This window comes from Alosa pseudoharengus, unplaced genomic scaffold (assembly GCF_046254945.1).
Source record: "Alosa pseudoharengus isolate Yale_2024_CS ecotype anadromous, Long Island Sound unplaced genomic scaffold, YU_APseudo_1.1 YU_APseudo_1.1_scf_11, whole genome shotgun sequence".
In the NCBI taxonomy this organism is placed as follows: domain Eukaryota; kingdom Metazoa; phylum Chordata; class Actinopteri; order Clupeiformes; family Clupeidae; genus Alosa; species Alosa pseudoharengus.
The window spans coordinates 19,539,386-19,558,717 of NW_027468576.1; the positions used below are offsets into that span (position 1 = coordinate 19,539,386).

Below are 19,332 nucleotides of genomic sequence, written 5' to 3' on the forward strand. Positions count from 1 at the left end.
TTTTCTTCATTGCTATTTTATGCTTTTTACAGTAAGATTGTCTTATCATTGACAACATAACATTTTTAAATAGATAAACAGTGAATTGAAACTTAATAACTTAATTACAAAATAATACAACTAAAATCAGCATTAGAAATTCATCTCATCCCTAACACTGACAGATAACAATGTTCAGTATGCTTTTGTCACTAATCAACTCATTAAATGACTAATGATGAACTCATAGCAATTTACAGCCTCAGAGGCATTAACCCACTGTTGGGTGAAGCTCATCATCATTATTATTATCACTTGAAGCAGTTTAATGAACAAACTCATCTGAGATACAAGCTTGTTGATAGGCTGTTCCCCTTCTTCAGTGACCCCCCACCCCACCCCCAGGGAAATCAGCATAGCTGGCAGAGCTACACCTTGTTGCCACTACAAACTCATGTCCCCACTCCTAGTGCCTTTGTGTAGGGCTTTGGTCCAGCAGAGCTGACGGGCTACCAGCCGCCACACAGCCCCTCGGGCTGGCCCGGGTGTGCGGTCAGGGGTATAGGAAGCAGGTCAGGCTCGGCTACCTCCCACTGAGTCCCCCGGTGCCCAAAGAAGGAATTGAGGCTCTTGAGGGCTTTCTAATCTGCTCTTTGGCAGAGGGCTTCAGATGGTATGGTTTTGTGCTCATGGGCACTGATCCACAATCGGAGAACGGGGTCTGAGGCCGGCTTAGCCGGGTTTGATTCCCTGCCAATCTTGATAAGTCCCCAAAAGCCAGTGATCACAGTGTGGTGTTTGTGGGAAACTTGGCCATGAGAGCCCATTACTATTTTGGAAGTGGGTTCTCAGCCAACTTCAAGTTGAAAATTGGTTGATTACCTGTGTTGTACTTGTCATTTCGTTAGTCCCTAAAATCTTGTGCTTATATCGCTAATAAAAATGAGATTTGGGATACAGGCTATTGTTTGACGTAATGACTGATAAGGGAATGCTGATTGTGCCAGTGACTCAGCTATGCCTATTTGGCTGAGTAATTGTTTGACCTTGATATTACTGCAACAACAAATGTCATTTCCCCTCATATTACACATTCCAGTTATTTTTAATTAAATAGTTATACCTAAGATATTTGGATACTTTTACGCAGCGTTTAAATTCGGATTATTTCTACAGGCTAAATTATTTGTGTTGACAATCATTTATGACATGCTTTCATACCACAAACAACAGACCGGAAAATTAGGTAGCCTATTATCAATCAACAGCAATAGCACGCACTGTGCAATCTTGATAGTTCCTTGGGTCGATCCGGCTGTAGCTGTAACTGACTGCGCTTCCAACAGCCACTGTCAGTTGTGTGAAACCTCTGTAAGATCTTATATGACCGCTGAACATCTAATCGCATTTAGAGGTTTCAATTTCAGTACAAAAAATTAACACTTCACCAGTTTGTGAAATGGAGAAAAATTGAGCCAAGAAGAATATCTGTGGAAGTTTCGACAATAGTCATGCTAATTAGGCTATCACTGACAACCTGTACACTTTGAGTTGAATCATGTGATACAAACTGGAATTTGACACCTGGTGGGGTTCGACACATCTGTAAATGGCGCTGTACTTGATTTGACACTAAGGTGCAGGGATTTGGTCGAGGAGGATAAGCGTTAGGGACTGGAAGCTTCCTCAAGACGTTGGGCTACCTACCTGTTCTACAGTTCCATGTTTCCAGCCTCTGTTACAAAACGCAGTCGTCTCTGCGCGTCTACAACATTGTACAGAACGAGACGCAGGGAGACACAAGCTGGGTCCAGACGACTCAAGACCAGTTTCAAGTTTTCAAGACCATGTGGCTGCTGTCTTAACTGAAACTCGGATTGCAAAAATTATGCTACCGTATTTTAGAGACAAATCGAGGCAAAGTCTACAGAGGAATAGAGCGCCGTCACCTTTGGATTGTTTTCATCTGTTAAGTGCTTCTTAACTCATTTCGCACGCGCACGTCCATGATCGGAGAGGTTGTCCAAGTCAGAAAAGGTAAGTTATTGCCATTACCGTTACATCCAAATTCGTGTATTATATTTTTTACCGTGCTGTTTAGTTTTGACATTGTATAATTGTCTTTTCTTTGACAGTGTGTAACTTTTCCCCCTTAATTTTCAATCACATTTAATCTTTGACCAGCTCAACATGGTCAGCTGGAAACATTCAAATGAAATCATACAAATGAATGAAATTATAAATAACATTGCTGATATAAATGCCTGATATTATTATTATTATTATTATTATTATTATTATTATTATTATTATTATTATTATGCCTATGCGGTCCTTAGTCTTCACTGGATTGGATTTCCTTTCCAAGAAAGCTTATGTTTATCTTTCATACCTATATGTAGCTCACCCCAGAGTGCCCATACAGAATGCAAAAATCCGCAGAACATGAAAGTCTTAAGGCGAAGCTCAAATGTTGTCCATGCATGCTCAAGCTGACCCTGGTGCTGAGAGGACTCATAGCTGGCAATCAATAAATTGGCCAAAGTTGATGTTTAGCATGTGTAATTGCATTTGAGCGTGGGGCTCAGAGTTTTCCTTACCTACATGGATTTGTCATTCCCTTGAGATGCGTATCTCAGGGACGGAGGTATTTTGGTCATTGAGCAGGTCAGTCCTAGTGTTTATCAGTCTTCTTCCCTTTCTTCTGCATTTGACAGATTTCTCTCATGTTTGTTTATAATAATTATTTATGTCTCCCTGGCTGTTTGTAAACCCACGAAGTACCCAGATATTTGGCGAGAGGTTGCCGAAGAGGGCGACAAAAGCACCTGTTACTAATCTATCTCTAGAACAGATGATGGTTTATATCTTCAATAATTTCCATCGAGCCATTTTGTCAGATAGTTGATCAAGCAGAGAATATGCAGAATGGTTTTGGTTTGAGTCTACCGTTTGTTGTGTGATCCTTCTCAGGAAAAAAACAGTGGATTTTGGTCATTTGTATGTCCATTAATGAACACAGTGCTATATTTAAGTGTGGAAATATTTAACCATATATGAAACACCTTTGTGCATATTCTACATTAGTTAAAGCATACAGCAATAATGTTAGGATGGCGATAGATATTAGACATTCTGATGGACATTATCATGTTGTAATTATTGTGTCTGTAAATGTCTCTTCAGCTGATGTCTTGTCTTAGTGTTTTACTAAAGTTTATTTCTAATAGCTTGCACTAACACAGACCTTTAAAGGCTGATTTGTCAACTACACTATGCTTACATCTTGCATGCTATTTGCATAAGACAAAACACCTAAATTTATAGCATTTCTGTTTTTCTGCTTTTGTCAGTATTTAGGCTGTTGTGTTTGGGGGTTTAGGGGAAAGTCTTGATTAGATGCCATAGTAAAATTCCACAGTGTAGTGGTCTATTTTACTGAACATTCCATCTATTTGTGTGCAATTCAGCTATTGAAAAGTCCTGAAAACTTAAGTTTACCCAGGTGCACCGCAGACAGGGATCAGTTTATCTTCAGTTTTTTAAAGCTGGAACAAATCACCATCACGCCATTAAAAAAGTACCCCCGTCCCTCCTCCCTCCCACCCCCCCCCCCCCCTTTTGTGTCCAAGTGTCCTTTTAAGGTATTTGATTGGAATGTGTCAAGAATGTTAAATAGGCCCATTGTCTACTACCATATGTGGCTGCAAGTGTGGTGAATTGGATTGTTACTAGATCTTAGTCTGTAGTAATTGTATTTATTGTACTTTGAAACTTAAGGTACAGCCATGGCTGTTACAAAAACAAAAAATCCGTTTTAGACAGAGGGAGTATGAGCTGGCAGTTGTATGCCTGGGTTTCCAGCTGTGCCTTTTCCCTCTTTTTGATTTGTAATGAGTGGGCTTTAAGAAGTTTAATTTTGAATTAAATGGCCACTTGACAATGAAACAATTGCTTATCTGATTGCATAGTTGCAGTTTATCTGATTGGAAGGTCTGTTTCGGAAAGAATAGCATTGTATTATTAGCGGAAAATAGAGTGATGGTTTTCACATGTGTTACAATGTGGGAATGGGTGCTTTTACTTTTTTGGCATTTTTTTATTAACATCCTCTCAGTTAAATCCTGCGTTTGGTTCCAGCTAAATTTTTTATCACTGGAGACAGAGAGCAGAGACACTCCACAATTGTTTTTGGAAAAACTGAACCATCTCACAACATTACAGGTCAGAGAAAAGATAACATTGATTATCTTGATGTCTGCTTCCCCCTGCTGCAATATTCTTATCTTCTCAGCACAGATAGGTCTGAAGATAGGGTCTCACCGAGGCAAGCCTGTGTATGTGGTCAGGCCAGTCACAATATTTAATTGCGTTACACATTTTGCTGGTGTGGCAGTGAGAAACACCTCTGAACTCTTGCTTTTAGGCCTAATGACATTTGACTTTCACCGCAGTATTTCACAGAGGAAAAAAAAGAGTGAGAGGTCCTTTGCTCCACCTTGTTAAATGGTCAGGACGGCATCACTCGTCACTGCAGGCCGTCCGGATCGGCTCTGCACTTTGCTTACATAAGTGATGGTGTGAAGAGAAAATATTTGACACATACTGTCATTTTTATCACAGTCCAGTCCACTTCAGGCTCTCTCTCTGGTGTGGGCCTGACACACCGCACCTCACAGCCAAGCCGGCTTACCCTTCTTCCACATGTGGAACTCAAAAATCGCCTCAGAATAGTTTCTGAATTGAGCAGTCAGTCATCTGTGTTTTAATCGATTTTCTGCTTACTTAGGCTCCAAGGGATTGGTTTTGAAAGTCAGACAGAGATTTTTTTTCTGTCTTATACTCACCCTTTTTTATCTTATTTATCTTTTTATCCTCTGTTATGGGCTTATATTTGTACAGAAAATTGTACAGCAAAATGACAGGGATCAGGAAAGATTTTATGACCATGCGTGTGCCCTCAAATGCATTGTGATTCTTGTCAGATAACAACATAGATTAGGCCATTAACAATATTGTTCTGAAGCAGCAAGGAGGAAACTTTTTTCATGCAGTTGACCTCCAGATGACTTTGACCAGATCATTTCCATTTATGAGCAAGCTGTTTCTTTTCCTTAACTGAACTGGGATTTTAATTTCCTTCTCAAATCTTGCGTGAGAGTCATAAATCTAAGTTACAGTAACGCATTCCCCCGCCCCCACACTTCTGTTGTGAGATACCTAGACCCATCAAAGGGCCAGCCACCTCTGGGGCCAGACAAAGCTCCACTGAGTCACTTCCCTTGGCCGAAGCAGCAAAGTGGTGCTAGGATGAGTTATGATCTCAAGTCACCGAATGGCAGAATAACAGCAATATGTTTTACTGCTCCAATGGCTAATGAACGGGCCGACTCTCTCCCACCCTAATGAGAAACACCTTAAAGCCCTCACTGAGGTCAGGTCAGCCCTGACATTATGGTGCCGGCTTACAGCGGCGGCACTGCGCTGCGCTGCGCTGCAGACACTATAGTGGTTTACGGTCGCTGCAGTTGGAACGAAAGCCTGTTTGTCACCCTCACTGTCACCTAGTTAATCTTAGTCTGAAGCTACATTAGGGGCCCGGGGCCAGGGGCCGTTGGCACACAGCTTCTTTGATGAAGTGCTCCCCACGTGAAGTGAATCAGGAGCAGCAGTGTATGCTTAACATCAGTGAACGTTTTAACTCGAGGATTTAGTGATTGTCACCGTCATGAGCTTTAGGTAACTGAAGTCTATAGATGAAAGGCAAGTAGAGCACCACCACAGCCGCCACCCATACTGCGCTTACAAAATGACATTTTCACCAGTTTTCTGTGATGATTCAAGGGTAAGGCATTTAATTATCGTACAACTGTGATAAAATCTTGACGCAAGACCTGGTTAGTCCGTGGGTGGCAGGAAGGGAGAGTCTTCTCTGTGCTAAATTAAAAAAAGAATGAGGGCAGGGACGAAACATCCGTTCATGATAAACAGGAGTTTGTCACAGTGGTGTGTCCAAATGTATCAGGTTTTACTAGCGAGAATGCGCGGAATGAAGGGGGCCACCCGCTTTGAGGCCTAGATCAAACGGTGCGATTCCTGCACCGTGGACACCCACAACAAAGGTGGAGTGGCTCAAGCAGATGGCAGTCCGACAACAAGATTCGCCTCTCTCACTTCACAGAGAAGCAACCAGCTCCTGCTACTCACAAGGCTGTAAACAAAAGGGCTGGGAGAATGCAGTGCAATGCCATCCATGTAAACAAACGTAACCCCCAACCTCCTCAAACTGGATGAATCACGGACATTTCTGTAAAAACTTGCAACACTTTTGACTCAGTCACTGAACTCGAAATCAGAGATAAGAGACGCCGGTGAATTAAGTGAGTCAACCTGAGTTGGTGTTTTGACAGAGAAGGGGGGATTTCACTGCGGTGGAAATGGAGAGCCTGAGTGGTGTGCTCGCGGTGGTGTCGGGGCAGTCAGAGAGCGTGCCCAAAGCACAGCTGGCCACCTGCTGTACAGCAGCACAGACACGCTCAACAAGGAAGTGGCTTGTTGGGGAATGCAAACAGGCATCACTTCATTTGTTAAAAGCAAAGTCACCAGGCACCTCAACATTCATCAACAGCCTTTACCTGGGGGCTAAACCAACCCCAAACATACCTCCACATTGTGCCATATGACGAGAATATAACGTAATCCTGTAGCAGGCTCATAGAATTCAGTTGAATGGGTCTAAAAGAAACCTTAAAAGAAACTAATGTACAGTATGATTTAAGACATGAAAAATGGAGTGAACGGACAGAAGAGAAGAGAAGTACACTCCTGAGTTACAGGCAGTGGCGTGTGGAGGAGCGTTGTGTGCTTTGAACAGATGAGGATGGCTGCCTGTACCCTTTGATGTTACCCATTGAAGTGACAAGCCATTTGGGCAGAACGTTTCATGCCAGCAGTGAAAAGCTAGTTTGCTATTCAATGTACCCTTCTGTGTGAATGCACATTGGTAAAGATTTAACACTGCAGTAAAGGTCATTCAGGACTGGGAGAGATGAGATGATTTCTTAAAAGCAAACTGCAGTATTTAGCTTGTCAGCAGGCCTGCTGCTCCCAACTAGTGTTGGTCACTGGAGGCCAAATTTCTTTCTGCAGTGTCTTGAATGTCACACAACAACATTTGGTGAAAAATGTATCTTGTTAAACTCAGTGGCTCTGTCAAAATAACCTAACTGACGTCACTCGCCCTCAGTGAACAGATCACAGGAGTTTTCAACAAGCACTGAGGGGGGATTTAACATCTTCCAGCCTTTGCTGATGAGTGACATATTCAAGTTTCAAAAATGGGATTGCAGTTTAACAGAAGTGGACTGAGTGGCAGTGCTCTGTGGCCGCAGTGGCCCATGAGTGAGTGAGTGTAACACTGCCTGAGTTTCTCTGTGAGAGAAACAGACGTATAGTGTAGCGCTGTGGAAACATGTCCTCAGTTGCACTCCTTTCCCCTGTACTAAAACTGCATGGCTCTCATTAATGCCATTTCTGTCCAGAATTCACATGAAACCAGACAAAAAAGAAGGTACATGATTTGACCCAGGCAGATAGACCATCTGGATAAACAACCTATTATTGTACGAATGTGCATCTGCGTCTTCTCGCGTCAGCAGAGTGGCTGGGATAAGTCACAGTACTGACAATAGGTCCCAGAGAAACAGTGAAACGAATCACAACTGGTGAAAGGTGGCCACAACAGTGGGCCCATATCAGTATCAGTGCAATCAGTGTGACGATATACATCTTTCTCTGTTTGTATTGGATTTGGCTGCAGATTCATGTGAGTGAAAGTAGTGTGCCTTTTTCCTGAGATTGACACAAGTCAGCAAACGGCCGTTCCACTTGCCTTGATCCGAGGCTCTCTATTCCTCCAGGCTGCTATGTATGGTTTCCCGGTGCCCGAGCTTGACTCTCTTTCACTTTCTTTGGTCATATCATTAAAACTGGCACCCGTCTCTCTGTGTAAACATGCTTTGACAAGTTCCCATTCACTGTGACAGCGGAGATTAAGGATACTCTCGCTAATTGCTAGTTTTAAACGGGGGGGAAGTGGCAAAACAATCCTAATCCTCAGTTGTGAACCATGACTGAACCCGGTTACAGGGGTTCCTATCGACTGCAGCTTCCTGTTAGGCCGGACTCACATGGCCCTCCGTTCGGCCATGAGGTGACCTGGTACTCAGCACACATCCGATCTCTTTGAAGTCAGCAGTGGCACATTGGGATGGGGCATCAGTCATTTTTTAACCTCTACACTGGGTGTCCTGCCTGATCATCTGCTGTTGATGTAATGTTCATCTACTGTGCAATGATAACAAAGGGATATAAAAAAGCGTTTTTTATCAAGAACAGTTTAGCCAAGCGAGGATGGAGGGAAGCTGAATAATCAGATTGGGAGTGGCCGAAATTCAGAAGTATATCATAAGTATATCATATGGAGCAGACCACAGCATATCTGAGAAAAAAGTTTTGACTCATGTGTTGCTTCTCAAAGTCATAGTTCTGTGTAGTGGGGTTGGTTGTTGTAGAAACCTGGAAAACACATAACTCTAGCTGCAAGACCTCAGCTTGTTGAGCATGCAGAACAAATGAACCCCATGTCACCCTTTTCCAGTGTCTTTGGGACATGTAATCCAGATGTACTGCCTGTTTGCATGTATATTCTACTATATACAACCAGTAAATGCTATACTGCTGGTTAGTACATGGCGTTGGCGGACTGGTGAATAAACAAGATAGCTATTTGGAGCATTTGGCTTTTTGGCAGAGGATTTGTTGTCAATGCATTACGGTTCTTACAAACATACACTTTAAACATAAACATATTGTTCTCACATACTTCATGCACCGTGCCGTGTCTGACCAGCCAGGACGGTTGGCTATTTTGCCTTTTTATTTGTTACAACATCCCAGTGGCGGAATTATTGTGTAAACACCACACTGACTCAATTAAATGATAACCAGAAAAAGACATTTATGGCTGTGCAGCTGGACTGCGCACAAGGGACGTTCCTTTCTTCTGGAAAGAAAAGGCAGTTTCTTTGCCCCGTCCAGCAGTCTAATCTGTGTCTGCGCGTGGTTCTCCTTGTATGTCAAGAGCTCTGGTGAAAGGATCAAACTAATGAGATAGATTCTGCTTCTCACCCAATGCCATCCTGCAGCGGGGGTTTGGGGGGGGGGGGGGGGAGTCAAAGGTGGCAGTGCATTGGTTTGACATGCAGAGCATTTCCAGGCAATGGGTTTAAACCTCTGGCATGACTCCAATCCACCCCATCTTAAGCTCAGGTCAAGGCTTGGGCAGAGAAGTATTTGTTTATGAGCCGCAGACAATGCTACTCATGGTGGGCAGCAATGCTGTAATAGAGTTGTGTCGCCTGTTAGAGGGATGAATTCTGAACACACTGGCATACGTGGCATCCAGGTTGACCTGTGATTCTTCTCACTGCCTTCCCCCCACTGATTCATTACACTTTTACGACCAAGGAAACTGCAGTCACAAACACCACTCCATCCTTGTGTGTGTATGTGTAGATGCATGCATGTTTGTGAGTGTGTGTGGGTGTGGTGTTTAGTGTGAGTGTGTATGTAGTGTGTGGGTGTGTAGTGTGTAGTGTGTGTGTGTGTGTGTGTGTGTGTGTGTGTGTGTCGGTGTCAGTGTGTGTATGTGTGTGTATTTTTAGTGTGTGTGTGTGTGTGTGTGTGTGTGTGTGTGTGTGTGTATGTATGTGTTAGTGTTTGGCCTCTCTGGGGGGATGGCACCTGCAAGCCTCCTTTCATCAGACGTGTCCCGGTGTCCAGACTCCATTTTGGTCCAGAGGAGTTTAGGATGCTTTACAACTTTAATTTAGCATACAGGATGGCATGGCGGGGAAGCCACACATAGTCTTGGCCTCGTGTACTATTACACCAGTGTGCCAGTCCAGGCCCCAGGAATACTGTTCCCTCACGCTTCACCGCTCTCATCCTCCTCCTCCTCCTCTGCCAGATCCTCTCTCCACTGCTGGCCTTTTGTGTTGATTGCACTTTTAGTGTTTTTTCATCTCGGGCGTCCTAATTTACATGCCAATCACAGGGTATTGATTACATGCACGGCTTGTGGCGGTAGCCTCTTTGTGTTGTGTAATAAGACACCAGTCGTCTTCTAACCTTTGTACTGTTCAATCCGCCCGCATGGCAGCCAAACTGTGCGAGGCACTGTGTCAAGGTGCTATATGTAGGTAAGGGCCTGGGATGGGGATATTTTTAGAAGCATAGGCAATCGAAAAAGATATTTCAGGCACGAGATAAAACATCTCCTTGTCTCACCTTTGATTTATGTTTCTATTTATAGCTGCTCCGGAGGGGGAGAATATTGTTTAATTGCTTTATGGCAGTTACCTTTGAATTGGTCCCAACAGCGAGTAACATATTTGTGTATTTTAAGCCTTCCCTGGAATGTAATTACACAGCTCAAGTGTCTGTTCCGTTATCTATTGTTAGTTTGTAAAGGAAGTAGAATTTCTTTATCTGGCTGCTATCTAACAATGTGACAAAGGACCGTTGTAGAAGTCACTAAAAGGCAGTGTACCTTGTCTGAGAACTGGACCCTACGACGGGTTGAGGAGTGCTAATAAAACTATATTACTTAGGTCTGTTTTTCATCTCTCTCTGAGACCATGCTGGGAAGTTGGGCGATAAGGTTTTCAGCGTACCTCCACCTCCATCTTGGAACACATGGTGTGTGAAACACACCAGACAAATGGGCCGTGGAACACAAGGTCCTTTTAGTGAACTTTGTCCGGCCACACTCAGCCTTCCCACACACTTACCTGGCCTCTGTCCCTTTGGGCTGTCCTCAGCGCAGGGCAGACAGACGCAAGGACGAGTGAGTCGAGGCTGCACCGACGTGTGAGGGTGACCTTATTCCGTCATGCCACGCTCAGGCATGCCATGTCAACCAACACCGAACGAGTGAGCGGGCGAATGTCGCTGCCACCGCGCCGCTGGCACTGAGAGATCCACAGTGGCCCTGCATACCTGTGGCCATGTCCCATGGGCTCAGACAAAGTGGCCGCTTGGACTCGGTTCAACTAGGCTGCTGTGGCAGTGGTGGAGGACTTCCAGTTTACTTCAGTTTACGTCGTCAGTTCACACGGTCCATTTCAAGACTCAGTTCCAAGCTCTGCACTTTTCATCTCTGTGAACACAGCACTTAGTTGAGTTTTTTATGTTGGATTTTGAGGTAGATTTTTTATTTTTTTTGATGGATGTGGCTTTATTAAGGTTGTGTGTTGATGTTATTCTTTTGCTCTTTTCCAGATGGCAAAAGGTGGTGGAGGCAGGAGGTTCCTTCAATGTCATCTGCCCAGTGTCACCTGAGAACATGGAGGGTGAGTGAGCATCCAACCCACTGTGTCAACATCTCTGTTATGACAACACGTGTTGTGAACGGGCCTGTCCAACACACTACTCGTTTCCATGAAAGCCTGATCAGTAGTGAAAGGTGTCAGCCATGCAACTGCATTGCTGTCTCATGACGAACACGCCACCTCACACACACACACACCCACATACACATACACACACCCACATACAATACACACACGCGTGCACACACACACACATTCATTCATTCACACACACACACACACACACACACACACACACACACACACACACACACACACACACACACACACACACACAAAATCCGATCTACCCTTGGTGTTGCTGTCTGGAAGACGCTCAGCTAATAAGCACCCTTAAAATATTTACTTGCCTGTAGCCATCCAGGGTTTCAGGTGTCGATTAAGTAATTAAAGAGGCGAAGGTGTTGGCCCTAGCTGCCATGGGGCAGTGGAGGCCCCCGGGTGTCAGGGGACATGGGGTGCCGGGGCCCCCGGTGCGGAGTGAACGCGAGTTGTTTCCATGTTGTGTGTCCACCTCGGTGGTGGGCCAGCAGGGATCGTTTTTCTCTCCACGGCTCTGAGTCCAGACGTGGCACCCTGTAGGTATTATGTAACACACGCGGCAAATCAGATGTGAGGGAGCCGCAAGCAAACAGGCAGGGGCACATCGTTGAGAGAGAGAGAGAGAGAGAGGAGGGAGGTTTGAAAACTTCTGGTGGAAATTTGCAAGAAAGCTGGTTGGATTTAAGTTGGCCTCAAGGCTCAGTTTGGGAGTGTCGACAAGGCTGTTCAGTCATTTCCAAGCTGCTGCAAAAAAGCACTGCACAGCCATGAAATGCTGGCGGCCTTTGTGAATGGTCGTGTTTTGAGATACTGCAATGGGTGTAAAACAAGTAACTTCCATCTGTATGTGTGGGTGTGTGTGTGTGTCTGTCTGTGTGTGTTTGGGTGCTCAGGGGATTTACTGGGGAACGTATATGTGAGTGCCTGTGTTGCATTTGTGTACACTAGTGTCGTACTTGTTTACACATGTTTGGCATCTGTTTTAGTATCTTAAATTTGTGAATGAGTTGTAGGCTATTTATTTGTCTCAAATGTATTTCTCTGAGTTTGGGTAATTCTAATGCTTGTCCATTTACTGCAGTCAGCGAGTTGTGTTTTCACATAAATATACATTTGTACTTATGCACTATATGTTGATTTGATTTGTTCCCCATCTTTTCAGGTGACGTTATGGGTGCTAGCCTCCCTGCTAGCCCTAGTTGATGGATCTGTTGCTGGGAGGGACAGAAAGGAGTCTTTGCCAGCCATGCTAAGAAGCTCAGAGAGAATGGCATGGCATCCAGCCAATGACCCGCAGGCACAGGAAGAGGAGGAGGAGACTGATGACCGCACTTCCTGGGCCACGCTATTTGGTGAGTGTGCAGATAGTCAGTCCAACAACAAAGCATCTCTTCAGCAGAGCTAATAGTTGTCAAGTAGAGCTAAATATGGATCACTCACTGTTCCAAGGCCCACATCCTGTATGTGTGTGTCTGTGTGTGTGTGTGTGTGTGTGTGTGTGTGTGTGTGTGTGTGTGTGTGTGTGTGTGTGTGTGTGTGTGTGTGTGTGTGTGTGTGTGTGTGTGTGTGTGTATTTATATTTGAGTTTCACTAAGTGTTTTAATACTTCTGAGATCCAGGGAGAGAGTATTGGTGTTTTGAGGGACATTGGCAATCAAATAAATTGAATGCACTCGGGCCTCCCCTTTGCCCCATGAAAACAATAATGTCTAAATCAAGCCTGAGCCCTGGCTGCTGACCGCCATAAAACACAGATTGTCACTCCCATACAACGAATTTAACTCCTGGACGAGTACCAGGTCGGCTCTGCTCGTGAGAGCGAAAAGATGGCCTTGGTGAGGGGAGCAGTCTGACCTCCCAGTCCCTGCATGGATGGAAACAATCATCAGCCCGATATTCATTTCACTCGGCTTCCCTGGAGCCCCCCAATACCGCGCTTGAGAGGTGTATCACACACTGGGACCCGGAATACTGATCCGGGCCTCAAAACAGATGTAAAGAGATCTGATATAGGGTTACCGAGCTGGACCCTTATCCCAAAGCATGTCCTTTCTGCCTTTCTCTCGTTGCCTCCCCTGCAGCAACACGGACCGGATCAAGGATGCGAAGAGGTCCAAGCTAGCGGACTTTATCTTGTAAAGAGAGGAGAATTTATGGGAAGTTTCCCATAAAAATTCTAATGTTTTGGAAATCCACTGGGAAATATGTACTGGTAATTTAGTGTCAAAGTTTCGGATGTCATGAGAAAGTGATCTCAAACTGCACCAATTACTTCATGTCTTGACATTGTTAGGGTTATGTTGACACCCACAAAAGCTATTGATAGTCAGTAACCTTGGCATTACTATATATTCACATGTATCAGGGCTGGCTATTACTTGCAGATGGCCAGAGTGTTGTCCTCCATCAGACGAGGTTAAAATACTTCTTAAAACAATGTTTCAAAGTTGAAATTCCTCGCTCTTTTCCGACCTTTTCTGACCTTACCCATCTGTTTGTTGTCAGACTTTTTCAGTCAGTATCACTTATGACAACACCTAATGATATGAATAGATAACATTACCTCAAGTATACAGTACAGTCACTCCCTATCTTCTGCTGACAGTAAACGGTTACTTTTTACTATGTACATCAGAAACTGAGTTGCTATTAACACCATCAGATGGGTGCCATTACCTAAATCCCTTGGGAATATTTCTGTAATTGTAAGACGCACATCACAAACAGCATGGCAAGTTTTAACAAAGCAAAAATCGACGTTAAGGTGAGCCAATTATAACCTCTTTTGCCTGAGGAACATTTTGACTCATGCTTTTGAAGGCAGTGTTTATGTTCATGAAGTAAATGTTTCAATAGAAATGTGGCATATCCTTAACCTGTTAAAGATTCCCCTGGGACAAACTGTTTTTTTTCAAAGGGAAACAATAAATTTGTTTACAAACAAGAAAATTGCCATGCTTCTTCTGTCTGAATACTGTATATGATTTTCTGTATATGCTTAACTGTTGATGTTCTTTCTAAAAGGCTTGTGTATGTTTCTCATAATAATTTTCCCATGTGTCTGGTGTCTTGCAGAAAGACCCTCACTTCTGGAGGAGGCCGAGGATCACCAAAGACGATGGCAGCGTTCCCCCTCCGACACGACATCCCAGCGTCCGCAGAAGAACCGCCGCAAGAAGGAAAAGGGCCAAAAGCAAAGGGGGAAGGGGGAAAAAGGCCGGAGGGGGAAAAGCAAAGAGAGTTCAGACTGCCGCATGGAGAGGAAGGAGGTGAAGGTGCGTGACCTGGACTTCGCCTACGACTCGGACGAGATTGTGGTCTTCAAGTACTGCGTGGGCACGTGCGTGAGCGCACGCAAGAACTATGACCTGGCCCTTAAAAACCTGATGAAGAACGGCAGCATACCGAGTCACATGGTGGGCTCCGACCCATGCTGTCGGCCCACTCAGTACGAGACAGTGTCCTTCATGGACAGGCAGACCTCCTGGAGGACCATCAAGCACCTGTCCGCCGCCAACTGCAGTTGTGTGTGATGAGAGGGAGAGGGAGAGACAGGCAGCCGGACGACCGGCTAATCGGAAGTTATCGGAATCAGAAGCTCCAGAAACAAGAGGAAACTGGAGAACGGGAGGTCTGAGATGACTAGACAGATGGCGTGGAACGCGGTGCGGACATTAGGGAAGTCCACTGTCTCATTGACGTGATGGGGTGCGACGTGAGTCCCTGATTCTCCAAACGTGGGGGCATCGCACTGAGGTTGAGTGGTGATGCCGCACAAGGCAATGTGGACATAAAGGAAACAATGCTGCTAGCCATAATGACACCCAAAGGCTTTCTGTTCGACCACAGGCCCGGGCCTTCAAGCGTCATAAGGTCTTCAGCCTGAAAGGGAAGGTAACACAGAGTAACCGGCTGTGTGAACACGGAGCTCTGGTATAGGACATTGGTCATCACTTTGTTTGTTTGTTTTTGACAGTCTTCATGTGCCTTTAGCATCACATAGAGCTACAAAATGATTCTCTTGTTCCTGACATGTCCGCTGCCATTAAGTTAAACAAGGAGAGGAAAACTGCGGGCATGCAGACATTGAATTTGAAGACCAACAACTTTTACATTTGAAACATTAAAATGAAGCAAAGTTGGGGTAATTGCATTTATCAGACCAAGAATTATTTGGTGTGGTGCATCTGTATTTCCTTCAATGGCAGCTTGGTCACTAATAGGTCACAAGAGGCCATGACACAAAGAAGCCAAGAGTTAGTCTACCTTTCCTGTAGACATGTCGGAGGTTAATCCCGACCCCCCCCCCACACACACACACACACACACACACACCCAGCCTCATCCCCAGGATCATAGTCCAGGGAAGCAAGGACTTTGATGCAGACTTCCTGAAGTTTGAACTTATTGAACTGACTCGTGTCTCTTTCTTTGTATTTGTTTATATGGTTTCTTCTTGCTTACTTTTATCATAGCATGTCAATGAAATGACCAGTCACTTTTGGCATAATCTGAAGATTAGCCCTATCAATACAGTGACAGACAAAAACACTAAGTGGCACATGTGTATGGCCTAAGCTAACTGTCACTAGTTATCTTAATCGGTCAAGGGGACTATCAATTCGGGCTACATAATGCCAAGCACACAGAGACTGCAATTACTGTGATTTTCTCCATTCAAACTTCAATGAAAACTTTAACCATTTAGAACATTTACTCCCATTGGGCTTTGATCTTATTCCTTTTGTGCAGCAATCTCTGAGCATGAGAGCAGTTTACATCAAAAGGCTAATTTTGTTTCAAGTCACCCCGGAAAAGGGTTATGCAGGGTTTATTTGCTTTCAAGTGATGAATTCTGCGAGACACTTTGCATTATTTGACACAACTAGTTTACATGTCCGTAAACAATCTTGTTGACAGCCTTTCAACACGTGATTTATTAGAGGTTCTCAGTGGGGAGCAGTTTGTCAGTAATGATCTTGAACCTCTTTCTCTGAAGGTTTATTTGAAGTGAGGTACATGTGGGTAACAGAGGAGTTTTAAAAAGGTCCCTGGACGTCTTGTAAACCACAAGGAAATGTACTAGCTCTGGGGCTGCATATCTTTGCAGAGATTATAATATCTCTTCCATGTTCAAGGCCTCATCTCTATTTTAAGCATGTGTGTGCTTGAGCTAGTATTCAATTTAACATTAATAGCCCATAATACTCCATAAGCAGTAACACTTGACTAGTGATGTTGCATGAGAATAAAAGGGGGGCAAAAACATGCAAGGTCAAATTGTTACCCCTCTCTGGAGTTTAACTGGTTACCCAGTAACTGTTTGACCTGTTGCTGTTTGCATATTTCAAAAAATAGCTAGGCAAATCTGTGACTGTTGTGGTTTCCATGAACTTTCACTTAATATTTACAATGTATTTTTTTTTATTGGTTAATCTTGTGTATGTTTGTCTGTGTATAATCAGTTTATTTCTCAGGACGCTTTACTGTAACTCATTGTTGACCATAATATCACTTAGATACATATTGACCTCATATTTTTTATGTATTAGGAGATCGGGTGGAGATTTCCCGTTCATTGAAGAGTACAAAAAAGACAATCCATTTTGTGAACGATTTCATTGAAACATATGGAAACCTATGTATATTCATTCTTTTGGAGCTGTGCCTTACTCCAAGGCTTAGAGGCTAGGCTGTGCTTGTTCTGATTGAGTGTATACACTTGTTTACTGTGAGGCTCCTTTTGGTATACACGGGAGGAGGCTCGCATAGGTCTGCTGCATTAGGAGTATCCAGTCTTCAGCCCTGAGGGTGGTTCAAGTTTAATTTTTTTCTCTCATGTAAATAAGTCTGTCATTCTTGATAAGATAGCTCCCCCATTAGATGCTATGCATCTCTTCGCCTTATTATGCAACCGGGGGAAGTATTTATTGCTGTTAAGTTATTTATTTATTATGGTTTTTGTATTGGACTTGTTCTTACAAACATCAGATGTCTATTATTTATGAAGTGGCCATGTAAGATTTGTTATTCTTTTTTTTAATGGAGCAAGATCCTTATAAAGCAACACTTCCGAAACATTCACAGAGGGACAATGATTCATTCAACTTCACATCCATCAATAGCATTCACAAACAGCACACCTGGGTCTGCTTTATACACTTTCCACAGTCTCTTTCCTGTTCTTACTGGGCTCTTAATAGGCAGTTAACATGGTGCAAATATCACTGGCTAGGTCTCTTCCAGCTCTGCCACTCTCCCACAGTGCCAAAGCACAAAGCCAAGGGTGGAGAAACTGTGCCTGACATCCCTGTCATCAGGGACGAAACACCTCAGCCCAACCAAGGGCCATGTCTAATCTGAGTTAGTGCTTTACCATCACAAGGAGCCTTGTTGTTCCACAGTTAAATGTCATTCACAACCTCATAAGTGTTCATTATTATTATTGTTATTATTATTATTGGTGTTGTTGTTATCATTTCACTGTTGTGAAAGTTCTCTATGAACTCTATTTTTATACTATTTTCTCCTATAAAGGAATAAAGTTTTATTAAAAAGATCAGTGTTCAAAGGAAATACTTCAAAACAGATTTTATGAATGAACAGGTAGAAAGAGGTAGGTTGTGTGGTTAACAAATTAACAAGAATAGCTGGTAGACACATAGAAACATGACTGAAAGCCCATATTTACTGACAGATGACTAGGGAATAGGACACCAAGGTCTTGTTGTAGAATACACACTAAAATATCCTGAGAGACAAATCGAGTGTGTGTTTGTATCCATCTATAAAAGCATAACGAATGAGAAATATGAGGTACATGCATATCATAAGCTGGTTACATAAACTAGCCATGCCTTGAGGTGTCATGTTGTCAAAATGACCAATAGAGGTTCCATTTAAGTCTTCCAAAGTGTGTGTGTGTGTGTGTGTGTATATATATACACACATATATACACACACTATGATACATTGCTGTTTCCCTCCCGAGAAATGTCTGAAGCAAGCTATTTAAAAATGACCAGCAAATAAAGGCTTCTTCAAAACGTGTTGAGAACAGTAGCCTTGTATGTTGTTTCTTTTCACATCACGTAGTGAATTTCCAATCAACCACAGACTTCTTGTTTCTTAACAATAAATCAATGGTCCACCATCAAAACATGAGTGGGTATGTCTTTATTTAGTTTGACATGGGGTTTGGAATGTGCCATAGGTTTAACATGCTCCTCTATAGATGTGGCCTGTTGAAGAAAGGAGTTCCCACACAGAGCCTTCTCTGAAGCGCGAAGCTCACACGCGGTTCTGCACGTCTCTGTAAACTACCACATAAGCCCCGTTTTGTTCTCTTATCCGCACACCATCAAACTCTGATTGCAGTATTTTCTTTTGTCGGAGCCTGTCAGATAAGGCACCCCTCTCACCTGGGAGGGCAGACAGAGACTCTGGTGACGCTTCACGACACTCTCCTACCCGTCCAGGCCCTGAGCTGAATGTGATACACTGTTTATACAAAGCACAGACAGGAGAAGGGGCTTGGTGTGGAGAGAGGGCATTAGCACTTGATTCCGATCTTCTGCCTCAGAGACTGTTTATCAACACTGTCCCATGGCACAGGTGACCAAACATCTGCTTCAAGGGCTTCTCTATGGAGGGTGAAGGATGGCCTGCACAAAGCCCTGGGCCTCCCATGCACATAGATTATTGTTACTAGCGGGGTTAAACAAAACAACCAAGCCCTGAACGAGTCGCGGAGACCTACCTCCACACACACACATACACTGATCCAAGTTTTGCCAGAGGATGGGCGTTCACATCTGGCCACACTTGGACAGCAACAATGAGGGATCACTGTTTTAAA

At 43.8% G+C, this 19,332-nt stretch overlaps 1 protein-coding gene across 1 annotated transcript; it reads left to right on the forward strand.

The window, feature by feature from the left end:
* Positions 1 to 1,627: 1,627 nt before the first annotated feature.
* On the forward strand, positions 1,628 to 17,918 carry artn (artemin). Its single transcript, XM_076277108.1, has 4 exons — positions 1,628 to 2,016; positions 11,323 to 11,393; positions 12,637 to 12,826; positions 14,550 to 17,918. The coding sequence occupies exons 1-4, from the start codon at positions 1,986 to 1,988 to the stop codon at positions 15,005 to 15,007; spliced, it is 750 nt and encodes a 249-aa protein (XP_076133223.1). The 5' UTR covers positions 1,628 to 1,985; the 3' UTR covers positions 15,008 to 17,918.
* Positions 17,919 to 19,332: the final 1,414 nt, after the last annotated feature.

Excerpts from the sequence above, each read along its gene's own strand:
- artn (XM_076277108.1), top strand. The coding sequence starts at position 1,986 with ATGATCGGAGAGGTTGTCCAAGTCAGAAAAG. Across the intron at positions 2,017-11,322 it reads GGTTGTCCAAGTCAGAAAAG|ATGGCAAAAGGTGGTGGAGG; the intron begins GTAAGTTATTGC and ends GCTCTTTTCCAG. Across the intron at positions 11,394-12,636 it reads GTCACCTGAGAACATGGAGG|GTGACGTTATGGGTGCTAGC; the intron begins GTGAGTGAGCAT and ends CCATCTTTTCAG.